This window comes from Arachis hypogaea, chromosome 17 (genome assembly GCF_003086295.3).
Source record: "Arachis hypogaea cultivar Tifrunner chromosome 17, arahy.Tifrunner.gnm2.J5K5, whole genome shotgun sequence".
NCBI lineage: Eukaryota > Viridiplantae > Streptophyta > Magnoliopsida > Fabales > Fabaceae > Arachis > Arachis hypogaea.
Window position 1 is genome coordinate 128,457,480 of NC_092052.1, and position 12,274 is coordinate 128,469,753.

A 12,274-nucleotide genomic window follows, 5' to 3' on the forward strand; every position below is an offset into this window, starting at 1 on the left:
ATTAGGATGTTTGATTTGAGATTAATTAGTCTTGTTTGACTTTCTCTCATGGAAGATAACTTACACCTTCTTCCAATGTTGGAGATGACGAAATAAGATAAATTCTTGTTAATTATTGTTATGATTAATGACTAGGATAGAAAACATATGATCTCAATTCTTGCCATGAATGTCTCTCTTTATTAATTGCTTTCTTTAATTGCTTTTTTTATTTTTCTTGTCATTTATTTTATTGTCCTCTTATCAAATCAAACCCCCCATCTTTATAGCCAATAATTAACCACTTCATTGCAATTCCTTATGAAACGATCCGGAGTCCAAATACTTCGGTTATAAATTCATTGGGGTTTATACTTGTGACAAAACCAAATTTTAATTTGATGTGAGAGTTGTTTGTTGGTTTGGAGCTATGCTCACAACGAAGTAATTCCCTTCTTTAGGAAGAAAATCTAGACCGACGACAATTTTTGTCATCAGTTACTCTTTTTTTATAGACATATTTAGGTGTTTATGTATTTTAATCATTTATTGTTATAAAAAATCAACAAAAATGATCAAATATGATATTTTAATAAACAAAATGAAAACCCTAAAAAAATATATTCAACATTTTTTTTCAATGAAAAACATTTTTATGATACATTTTTATTTTTTCAAAAATTTTAGAACCAATTCAACAATAACTTCCAAGGATAATGTTAATACAAGTAAGTCAAACACAAAAATTTATCATTAAATCTTAATTTTCAAGTATTATTATTAGATTAATCATAAATTTGTTATAAATTTTTTTTTTGGTGACTAAACTTCTTAAAAATTTAGTTGTTAAGATTATATTTTATACAAATAAAATTCTTAAAATAAAATAAAATTTAAAAATATTTTTTAAATTTCTGACAAACTCTAAAAAAAAATGGGTCTTACATGAGACACACCTATTCACACATACACTACTACGAGTCTACGACTACTACTAGTATGAATTTTATATTTCTCATTGAGAATTGGAACTTGGGTAATGGGTACGGCTCTCATTGAAACAAATGATGCTAACTGCCATTTATCCAAGGGCTCAGCTGCAAAAAGAACGGTTCCCTGGTTGATCAATTGCAGGAGAATCAAGAAAGAAGGTTCACAAATACGCACGGCAATAGCTTTTTCTAAAATATAAATTGGAAAAGTCCCATTGTAAACCTCCCAAGTCCGTTAAACGGACACATTAAGAATTAGCCAGTCCATAGAAAATAGCTTGGGCTTTACTAATATTTTTTCCGGTGGATTTTACTTTCTGGGCTAATTACAAAATGTACCCGTGAATGGACAAAAACGTTACGGTGTAAAAATATTTTACACAGTTGTACAACAACATTTGTTCTTTTATATAACTATTCACGCAATTAATATAAAAGATGTTATTTTTGTTGATGTGGTATTACGTAATTAAATACACATGTAAAACTACTTTACATTCACAGTGCATCAAAATTAAATTATTTATATATATATATATATATATATATATATATATATATTGATTTCATTTTTTTCGATCGAATCAATTTTGATTCAAATGATAAGAATTATTTGCATTGTATTAATTTAAATTTATTTTTTCATCCTATCTAATTTTATTTATTGTGATTTGGATTTGATCAATTCATTAACATTTAAAAAAGTAATTGAAAATTTTAAATTACAATTTTTTAAGAATTAAAATTTGGATGGATATAAACCAATCAAGTTTCAAAGTTTTGAATGCTTGTATTTAAATTTTAAAAGTTTTTTAATTTAAAAAATTTGAATTTTTTTTCTAAAACCGAATAAACTGATTAAATTCAATCAAAATCACAATAGTTTGAATTAGATAGAAGTAAAAAATAAATTTAAACTAAATCAATACAATAGATATCATAATCATTTGAATAAGATTGAAAGATAAAATTAAGGGCAATTTACGTTAGTAAATTGTTTGATCCCCAATATTACGCAAATGCATTGTTTCCAAATTCAATACGCAAATGTGTTGTTTCACTATTTTATGTAAACCGCTACTGGCAGTAGCGGTTTACAGGTGTGCATAAATCGCTACAACCAGCCGCGGTTTATGTGTGTGAGTGTGTGAGTGTAAACCGCTGCTGCCAGCAGCGGTTTATGTGCGTGTGTGTGTGAGTGTGCCAGTAGCGGTTTACGTGTGTGTGTGTGTAAACCGCTACTGCCAGTAGCGGTTTATGTGTATGTGTGTGTGTGTGTAAACCGCTACTGCCAGTAGCGGTTTACGTGTGTTGCGTTGCCTATATAAACCGTGGTTGTAGCCGCGGATTATGCATTTAGATGGTTTGTGGAGTTTTTTAGAGAGAGAAAATTCTAGAGAGAGGTCAGAGCAAGTTGTGAGCGGGTCCGAGGTATCTTAGCGGTGACTTCTGGCCAGTTATCATGGCAGGCAGGACCCTGTACCGACTGAACGGTGTTGCGCATATTGCCGGTTCTATTGGGGACGAGGTTAGTTAACATTTATTTTTTTCTAGGCTTTGCATATGTTAGTCAGAAAATGGTAGGTTAGGTAGACGAATTAGAATTTATAGAATATTCCCTCTAGCTTGAAATTAGGCTTTGCATGCTAGGATGTTAGTTCACTGGTTAGGGAAAGGGATAGCTGACGTTAGTGAATTATTTTAGTTTGGTTAGGGTATTTGTATGATATGAAGTTTTAAATTTTAAAGCTTTATAGTATTTTAACATTTCTGGCTGTTATTTATTAAAGTATGGATGTTGTTATTTTTCCTATCGTGACTAGGGAATTTTTTTATTTTTTATTTAGGAGAATCTGTTGATGGTTTAATATATTTGTATCCGGTTAGTTATGGAAAATTTTTTAAGGATAGGAGAATTTAATTGGACTCTGTATATCTTTCTTGTTCTGTGCAGCCCACTAGGTGTATATACAGTGTGAGACGGCAACAGAATATGCCCTTGCATGATAGGATCATCCCGTATTTAGAGAGGGCTGGATTGTACCATTTGGCCAGGCTAAACAGCGAATGGTTCTGGTTGGATGAGCCACTGGTTAGTGCGTTCGTTGAGAGGTGGCGTCCTGAGACGCATACGTTCCATCTGCCTTTCGGAGAATGCACAGTGACATTGCAGGACGTGGCATTTCAGCTAGGGCTGCCTGTGGATGGGGAGGCTGTGAGTGGTTGCCTTGGTGAGTTTGAGACATACATGGAGGGTGGCCGACCAGCTTGGGAGTGGTTTGAGGACCTATTTGGTGAGCGGCCTCCACCGAATAAGGTCAAGCAGATGACAGTACACTTTACATGGTTTCGCGATCGGTTTAGGGTGCTACCAGCAGATGCGAGCGAGGAGACTGTCCGCATCTATGCACGGGCTACCATCACACGTAAACCGCTACTGGCAGTAGCGGTTTACACACACACACACACGTAAACCGCTACTGCCAGTAGCGGTTTACACTCACACACACACGCACGTAAACCGCTACTGTTTACACTCACACACTCACACACATAAACCGCGGCTAGTTGTAGCGGTTTATACACACCTGTAAACCGCTACTGCCAGTAGCGGTTTACATAAAATAGTGAAACAATGCATTTGCGTATTGAATTTGGAAACAATGTATTTGCGTAATATTGGGGGTCAAACAATTTAGATGCGTAAATTGCCCTAAAATTAAATTAAGACAATTTGAACCGTATTGCAAATATTTTTTTAGTTTTCAGAAGAAATAAATAATAAAGTGCAAAAATATAAATAATTTAAAAATATAAATATAAATATAAATATAAATTTAGTTTATTTAAAAAAATCACTTAATAGAATATTTATAGAACTATTTTCTTATTAAAAATATTATGTGTATATAAAAATTAACAGCAAATTACTTACATAAGACAAATCTCTTTCAATATTACTCATTTACAACTCTTCTAGAAAACTTATATTTAGGTTCTATTTAATTCTATGTAATTCCTAGAGTGTCTAGCGGATTCAAAATATATAACATAAACTATAGAATCATGACATAGTTTACACATAAACATAAAGTGAAACACAACATCAATTGTGTCAGAATCTTATAATTTATGTTTATATTCTAAATTTCTTATTAATGTAATCAAATTTGGTTGGATGTATGATTAATATTTGATAAAATATTTCTTTTTTATATGCCATCAAGTTAAATTAACATATGGTTATTTAATACCATATCATTAATAAGTATATAAATTATATTTTGGCCCAACAATTTATATCTTCTTATATTTTTACTCAAATATTAATTAAATTTAAAAATAGATCATATAATTATTTCATAATGAAATGTTCTTTTAATTAACTAAGAAAATACAAAAATATTATTTTGTATTATATTGCAAAAAAATTAAAGTATCTTTTCTAATTAACCTTTTAGAATTAATGTTGTATCCTTTTAAGTTAAATATTGTTAAATTTTATTGAGAATTAAAATTAAAATTTGACTTTATAAAGACTAAAATATTCACATAATCTATCACAAGAGGCTAAAATATCCTTTTAACATTAACTTTTAAAATGATTAAAATATTCTTATCTATTTTTAACATACTACAAATAGTAAAATAAATTTTTAATTATTTAACTTTAAAAAAACTATGATAGAATTAGAAAATAAGAATTTTAATTTTATATTAAAGATATTAAAAATCTCTTATGGTTCATTTTTAAAATACTAAAATATTCCTTTAGAATTAATGGTATTTATTTATATTAAAAGTTATAAATTTAAATATTTAAGAAAATGTAAAACACTCCCTATTGTGCAGGCATTCCTATGTTTGTTTTGGCTCAAAAGCTGAAATTGTCTAGGCACTCTTTGGTTCATTGGCAACAAAATTTTAGAGCTAATTCTCAAAAGCAAATTCAAGAAATTAAAGAGGAGCTGAAAAATCTTAGAAATGAAGGTATTTTTGGGGGAGAACAGATCACGATTTTGAAAAAGAAACAGGAAGCATATCTCAATGAAGAGAGATATTGGAAGGAAAAGGCAAGGATTAAGTGGCTAAAGGAAGGTGACTGCAACACAAAATTCTTTCATCAGTTTGCGAGAATTAGATGTTGGAGGAATAAAATTTGGAGTTTGGAGGCGGGAATAGCAAAATCCTATTTCAAGAAGATCTTTACGACCTTAGCTATAGAGGATCCGAGCCGAGTCTTTGAAGATTTTGAGTCAAAGGTTACGCCAACTATGAACCGTAACCTTCTTCTCCCAGTTACAAAGGAAGAAGTGAAGAGAGCTACATTTAGTATCCATCCCCAGAGTGCCCCTGGGGATGATGGATTCACTGCAAAGTTCTTTCACGCTTTTTGGGACATGATAGAAGGAGACGTATTTACAGCAGTAAAGAGTTTTTTTTCGGGAGGTAGAATGATAAAGTGCTTCAACCACACTCAGATCTGCCTCATTCCTAAAGTCTCTGATACACGGGTTATGTCCTAGGTGAGACCTATCAGCCTCTCCACTGTTGTGTATAAAATTATCTCAAAGATTTTGGTTCATAGACGGCAAGTCATAATGAATTACCTCGTAAGTCCAAATCAGAGTGCATTCTTAAAAGGGAGTTTAATCTCGGACAATATTTTAATCGCCCATGAATATATGCATTATTTGAAGACAAAGAGATCTGGTATTGAAGCAGAAATGGCTCTTAAACTGGATATGAGTAAACCCTACGATAGGGTGGAATGGTAATTTTTATGGTTTATGATGGAAAAGTTGGGGTTTGATGTAAGGTGGATAAGGTGGATTCAGGAAGTTGTGATGACTGTTTCTTACTCTGTTATTGTGGAAGGACAACCGTATGGCTATTTCCGGCCAACCAGAGGCATCCGACAGGGTGACCCTCCGTCCCCATATCTTTTTCTCTTTTGTGCAGAAGGTCTATCCTTTTTACTACACAAGACAGAGCAAAACGAAATCATTCAGGGTGTTCAAATTTGCATGCGTTCCCCTAAAATTAACCACCTTCTCTTTGCTGACAATTCCATATTATTCTGCAGGGCTTCTCCCTATATTGGTGAGTGTATTTTGGAACTGTTGGATGATTATGAGAGATATAGTGGGTAAAAGATAAACTTGAGTAAGCTATCTGTATTTTTCAGCAACAATACTCCACAAGACCACAGAATTATGCTGGATGACCTACTGAATATTACTCATATTGGCGCACAAAACAAATATTTAGGTCAACCATCTATTGTTCAGAGATAAAAAAGGTGATTTTTGGTGCTATTAAGGATAAGGTGCAGAAGAAGGTGGAGGGCTAGAAACGAAGCTGCTCTCCTCCGATGGGCGACACGTACTAATAACGGCGGTGGGTGAAGCAGTACCCATCTATACACTGTCGTGCTTTAAACTCCCTGAGTCTTTAATTCAAGAGATCCATGGAATTTTAAGACAATTTTGGTGGGACAGAAGGGGGCCGAAAGAAAGATTTTCTGGGTGAGTTGGGATACTATGTCAAGACCTAAGAGGGATGGAGGATTGGGTTTCAAAGACTTGGGTGCTCAAAATTTAGCAGTACTAGAAAAACAATGCTGGCGACTCGCAACTCAACCTAACTCGCTAATTGCTCAAGTTCTAAAAGGAAAGTATTACAGATACATAGATATTATGAATGCAGAAAGCAAAAACTCACCTTCGTGGGGTTGGAAGAGTATGCTGGAGGGCCGTAAGGTCATTGAGAACGGTCTTCTCTGGAACATCGGAACTGGTCAATCTATGAACATCTTTTCCGATCCATGGGTTCCTTCCCCTCAACATTTTTCACCTCCCCTGCGGTTGAATGCTTTCTCGACAAACTAAGCAGTAATCAAAGTCAGCCACCTGTTAACCCTCGACAAACAATGAAATCAACAGACCATCCAAAGCATATTTCCAGCCCAAATCAGCAACCAGATTTTACGAACCAAAATTGTTAATGGTAATGATAAACTTACATGGATGTTTCATAAATCTGGTAAATATGAAGTCTCATCCGGATACCGAATAGCTTATCAGTTCAGTCACCCCCTTTTGGAGCTCATTCCGAACCTCCAACAAAGGAAAAACACTTGGGCGAATTTGTGGAAATTGAAGCTCCCCCTATAGTTAAAGCTTCCGGTGATGGAGCTTCTTCATCGGCGTCTGCCTGGGAGATCCGAGACTTGCCCAAGGTGTAGCGCTGTCGCGAAATCGATCATGCACTATCTTTTCTTTTCTCCTGTGTTCATGCAAAGCAAGTATGACTGAGAAGCCCGTTTAGAGGTATGGACCATGGGGAAGAAGCAGAATTTTTCTATCAGTGTTGGAAACATAAGCGTACTCACCTGAACCAGTCTGAGATGGAGATGACGAACCCGTTGGCATTGAGCGTGTACTGTTGGTCCATTTGGCATGCCCTTAATGAGACCAATTTTAAACAAAGAATCAGCCCCCAGGTGAAGTTGATAAAACTGTGAGAAGACTCTTGCGGTTCCTCTCTTCAGAAGTGTCTTCCCCACGTTCCTAATTTTTGATTTAGGGATTTCTTTCTCACTAAGATGATATTACGTTTACTTGCTCATTGTTTTGAACTTTGAGATTTTCCCTTTTTGTCTGAATTATTATAGTCTCATTTGGACATTTTATTCTTTCTCAAATTAAATTGAATAATAATTTTATTTTTGAAGAAAAAAAAAAAAACACTCCCTATTGTAATTTTTTAAAAGAACGAAAATCTTTTAGAGTTAGTTTTAAAGATATTAAAATACTCATATATTATATATGGATCAAATTTTGTAACCAAAAATAATATTTTTTATTTCACATTATTGTATATTTAAAAGTTTTTTTTGTTTATTTATTTTTTGTTGACATTGTACCTAATATGAGTGCTCAATTAGATTTATACGAGTATGCTAGTATCATTTACATAGAATGTTATTATCATTTACATTCAAGTAGCAAAAAAAAAAAAAAATCATATCACCACTTTAACTACTCATACATATATAAGTAATGGCATCATAATATATAAAGTATAATAAAGATTTTCAGTTAATTATTTTTCTGTTAACTATAGGCTTAGAAAATTTAAATCAAATATAGTTTATTCACGTAATTTCAACTAGCTCTCAATTCTGTGACCAAATAAATAATAGAGACCACTTTCATAAAAACATTAAAAATATTTTTTTTAAAGACATTTATATATATCATAATATTATTAGACATCTTTATTAAATTGGTTAATAATTTATTTTTAATAAATCAAAATAAAATTGATTTATTATAACAACAATAATAAACCCAATTATCCGCACTATAATTATTAGACCTAATTTAATCCGATCGATCTACACAATTTAAATTGAATCATGTTTAAATTTTTTGATAAAAAGATAAATATATCTCTAGTTTTTGTTTAAAAAAATGATCTAATAAATTATGTAAATTAATCAGTTCGACCGAATTTGATAATAATTAGATTTATTGTTATTGTTATAAAAAATTAATTTTATTTTAATTTATTAAAAAATTAAAAAATAATAAATTTATTAATACATTTAATAATAATATAATACATAAATATCTTATAAATATCTTTACAAAAAAGACGTTTTATACGTCTTTACAAAAACATCCTTCATAAATAATAACTTCACGATATCCTACACATGCAGTAAACAAATTGTTTAAAAATCTATACTTTTCCTTTATATTAACATCTACATAAACCACATGCATACTGAGACACTACAATACACAAAAAGAATGCCGTAACATGATTACTTACAAGATATCCGGTTGGTTTTGTCCGGAATTGATAGCCCCACAACTCTGATAACACCGCACTCCATAACACGGTCGACGAGGTTTTCTTACAAAAGCTTCACTCTTTCACAGTCATGTTGTATTGCCTCCTTTCTTATTGTTGTCGTTCCTCATGTGGTAGCCAAAGAAGATCACTGTCATTATCGTCACTTAAGCTGATAATACAAATATATGGTTCTTGCAACTTGCAACATATTCAATTTGCTGGTCTAATGTCTGGTGGCGAAGGAATCTACACTCTTCTAAATCCAACTTCTCCTCGTTTAACTCCTCTCCTACCGAGTGTTGCCACAGTTACTTAGAATTTTTAACATCCACTCATTGTTTTTCTCCGAGAACCTTTCATGAGTTATCCTACTCTCCAATCCAATACCTTTTGTCAGGGCTATTTCATGACCCAAAAATGAATAAACAAATAATCTCCTATTCGATCCAAATTTAACCATGCCCGTTACAAAAATCAACATAAGAGGAGTGAATCCTATCGTCAAACTGCGGCTTAGCTAAGCATCTTTTTAGATTGGGAACATTTTTTGATAATAGTCTACTTCATTCAACAACATAACGGTAGACGCGTCAACCTTTTATCCACACGCAATAAATTTCTGTACATTTTTATCAATTTTGATTTGTACACTAGAACGACCCGTTTATAAAAGTTATAAAGGTGAAAAACCTGAAATGAAAAATTGAGAATAAGTTGAAAACATTGATGGTACTCCATTTTGAGAATAGAAGTTGGCTAGAAACATTAGCAACCATTGAGTAAAAGGAACCAAAGACTTTGATTGAGATGAAAGAAAAGAAGGGACGAAATCATCGGCGGTTCACGCGGTAATGATAGATTGGATTCACAATTATTCAAGAGTGATTACTCTTATGTAAAGAAAATAATTAAATAAATTATTTTATGTAAACATTTTTCCAAACAAATTCGTAAAGAACAATATTCAATTGTTGCAAAGAGAAAACAAGTGTGGGAGTCACATGCAATCCACCGACAGCGAGCGACAGCTGCATTACAAATATTACACCCATTAAACACCGCCACTGTTGTCTTCCCCTACACTATCACACTCTCCCACTCCTCTGCACCCGCGCTCGCTCTCCCTTCCACGTAAACCCACGAACCCATCACGATGACGTGTCAGGTCATCATTAAGGGACCACATTTGGTTACCATGTACCCCAGCGCAGGCAAACGAGTCCCACGCGCTTTTCTTTTTTTCTTTACCATTTCTGTTTCCGCACTGGCCTATCCTGTCTGTGTCTCGACCCTTTTATTGAACCCCCCTACTCGTTCATCCATCCATTGCCATACATTCTTTCACTTTTGCTTCTTGTTTGTGAGAGATCAGAGTAATAGAGTTAGTTATGGCCACCAAGGTTGCGCTTCTTATGTTCTTGTGTGTTCTTCCGGCGATGGTTGCAGCCATCCGCCCAGCGAAGAACCCCTTCCTCGTGCAGGGCCGTGTCTACTGTGACCCTTGCCGTGCTGGTTTTGAGACCTCTGCCACCACCTACATTGCTGGTAAACCCTATTTCTTAGCTTCAATGCTGCTATTAGCTACTATACCACTATTATCTCAGATCTGTTTTCTCTTCACTCTTATCAACTTCTCATTAAGTAAAATTGTAGTTTCAATAGTGAGATCTTAGTTTAGACCAAGGGAGAAATTAAATATTGTTCATTTGGAAGAACTTTTAGCCGTTTGCATTTCTAGGCTCACAGATCTGGGCTAACATTCCTATTATTCCAGTTTTTGTCTGGTCAATTCATTATACATTTTGCTGGATCTAATAATAATTTTTAAAATGACTCTCAAATTAAAAAGTTGTTAAAGTGGCTGCTCTTGATGGATCATGGATGTCTTGAGCATAAAAAAAATGGTGACGGGTGTTGTCACTAGGATCTGCTATTTTATGTTTCTTCCTTATTTCAATTATTTTTTAATCATTAGAATTGACTATTTGATTTGACTTAGTTCGATTCGATAGCTTGTTCTTAAGTTTAATTAATTATGTTGTTATTGGGCGAGTCCCAAGTCTTTTTCAATAAATGTAAAAAAACCTAAAATGCAAGCAAAACTGGAGTTGAAACCTTGACCCGTTCAGCTAACCTTTAAGGTTGATTGAATTTGACATAGTTTAGCATTGATTATTGTGTGCTTTTGTAACTTAACAAACTTTGTGTTCAATGGTTGTGTCTTTGATCTGGGACAGGTGCTGAGGTTGTGGTTGAATGCATGGACAAAACCGGAACTGAAGTTGTGTACACAAAGAAGGGAAGGACAGACTCAACTGGATCATACACCATCTATGTCAATGAGGACCACGCCGACGAAATCTGTGACGCCAAGCTTGTGAGCAGCCCTCACCACCGATGCAAGGTGGTGACCCCGGGGCGCGAACAGGCACGTGTTGCCCTTACACGCCAAAACGGCATTGCCTCCGACACCAGGTTCGCCAATGCCATGGGATTCATGACCGAAGATGTTGCTGCTGGTTGTGCCGAGATCCTCAAGCAATACCAGGAGTTTGATAATGAGAATTAATTTATTTATATAGTTCACTTTTAGCAAATCTAGTATGTGTCCTGTAATGTTTATCAATCTCTGATTTGCGGATTTGAGTTTTCCCTGATTGATGATGATGATGATGTTTATTTAATTCAATCTTGATAGAGATGGATTGTTATCTCAACATTTTCATTTTATGATGATATATATATGTATGATAATGGACCTTGGCTATATTATAATTTATATGAGTTAATTGATCTTGGACTAGAGGATGTAGTCTATTTTATGTCATTGTAATAAACTATTCATTATTCGTTTCTTAATACCAGTACTGGTCTAATGGGATGTTTGTCATAAAGAATGCTTTGTGGAGAAAGGAAGATGTGGAATGGATTAAGAAAGGGGTAAAGTTTCTTGTTATTTTTTTTTTTCCGGAACAAGAGATTGGGTTTGGAGATAGTTTAGTTTGGCAGTTTGGATACTGTCATTTTCATATGGACATAGCAGTACGCACTTACTCATGATTGTTAAGACATAAATATATGTATTTAATATCCTTTCAGAGATTTTGACACTTCTACCGTTATTTTGCCATTCATACAATAAGCCCTACAACTTTTCTGTTCTTTCTCTCCATCACTCCCACCCCCCTGATCCTTCCCCCTGATCCTTCCCCAGCCTTTGCTAGATTCACCACCACCATTTTTGCGAGATCTGTTTTGTTTTTTTTTTTTTTTTTCCTTTTTTAAATTGTGTATTTTTATCTTTGATTAATGTTTGTTAGAATAATCTTGTATTGTTTTATTGGATTGAAATTTTGATTAAGAGTTGTTTTATGGTGGTGTTTGGGGATGTTATGGTGAAGTGGCCGTAGTTTGTTATAAGAGTAATGTTGACATTT

General features: G+C 33.8%; 1 protein-coding gene across 1 annotated transcript; it reads left to right on the top strand.

Moving 5' to 3' along the window:
- Nucleotides 1-8,698: 8,698 nt before the first annotated feature.
- LOC112764356 (protein DOWNSTREAM OF FLC) lies at nucleotides 8,699-11,640 on the top strand. Its single transcript, XM_025809911.3, has 2 exons — nucleotides 8,699-10,382; nucleotides 11,075-11,640. The coding sequence occupies exons 1-2, from the start codon at nucleotides 10,226-10,228 to the stop codon at nucleotides 11,404-11,406; spliced, it is 489 nt and encodes a 162-aa protein (XP_025665696.1). The 5' UTR covers nucleotides 8,699-10,225; the 3' UTR covers nucleotides 11,407-11,640.
- Nucleotides 11,641-12,274: the final 634 nt, after the last annotated feature.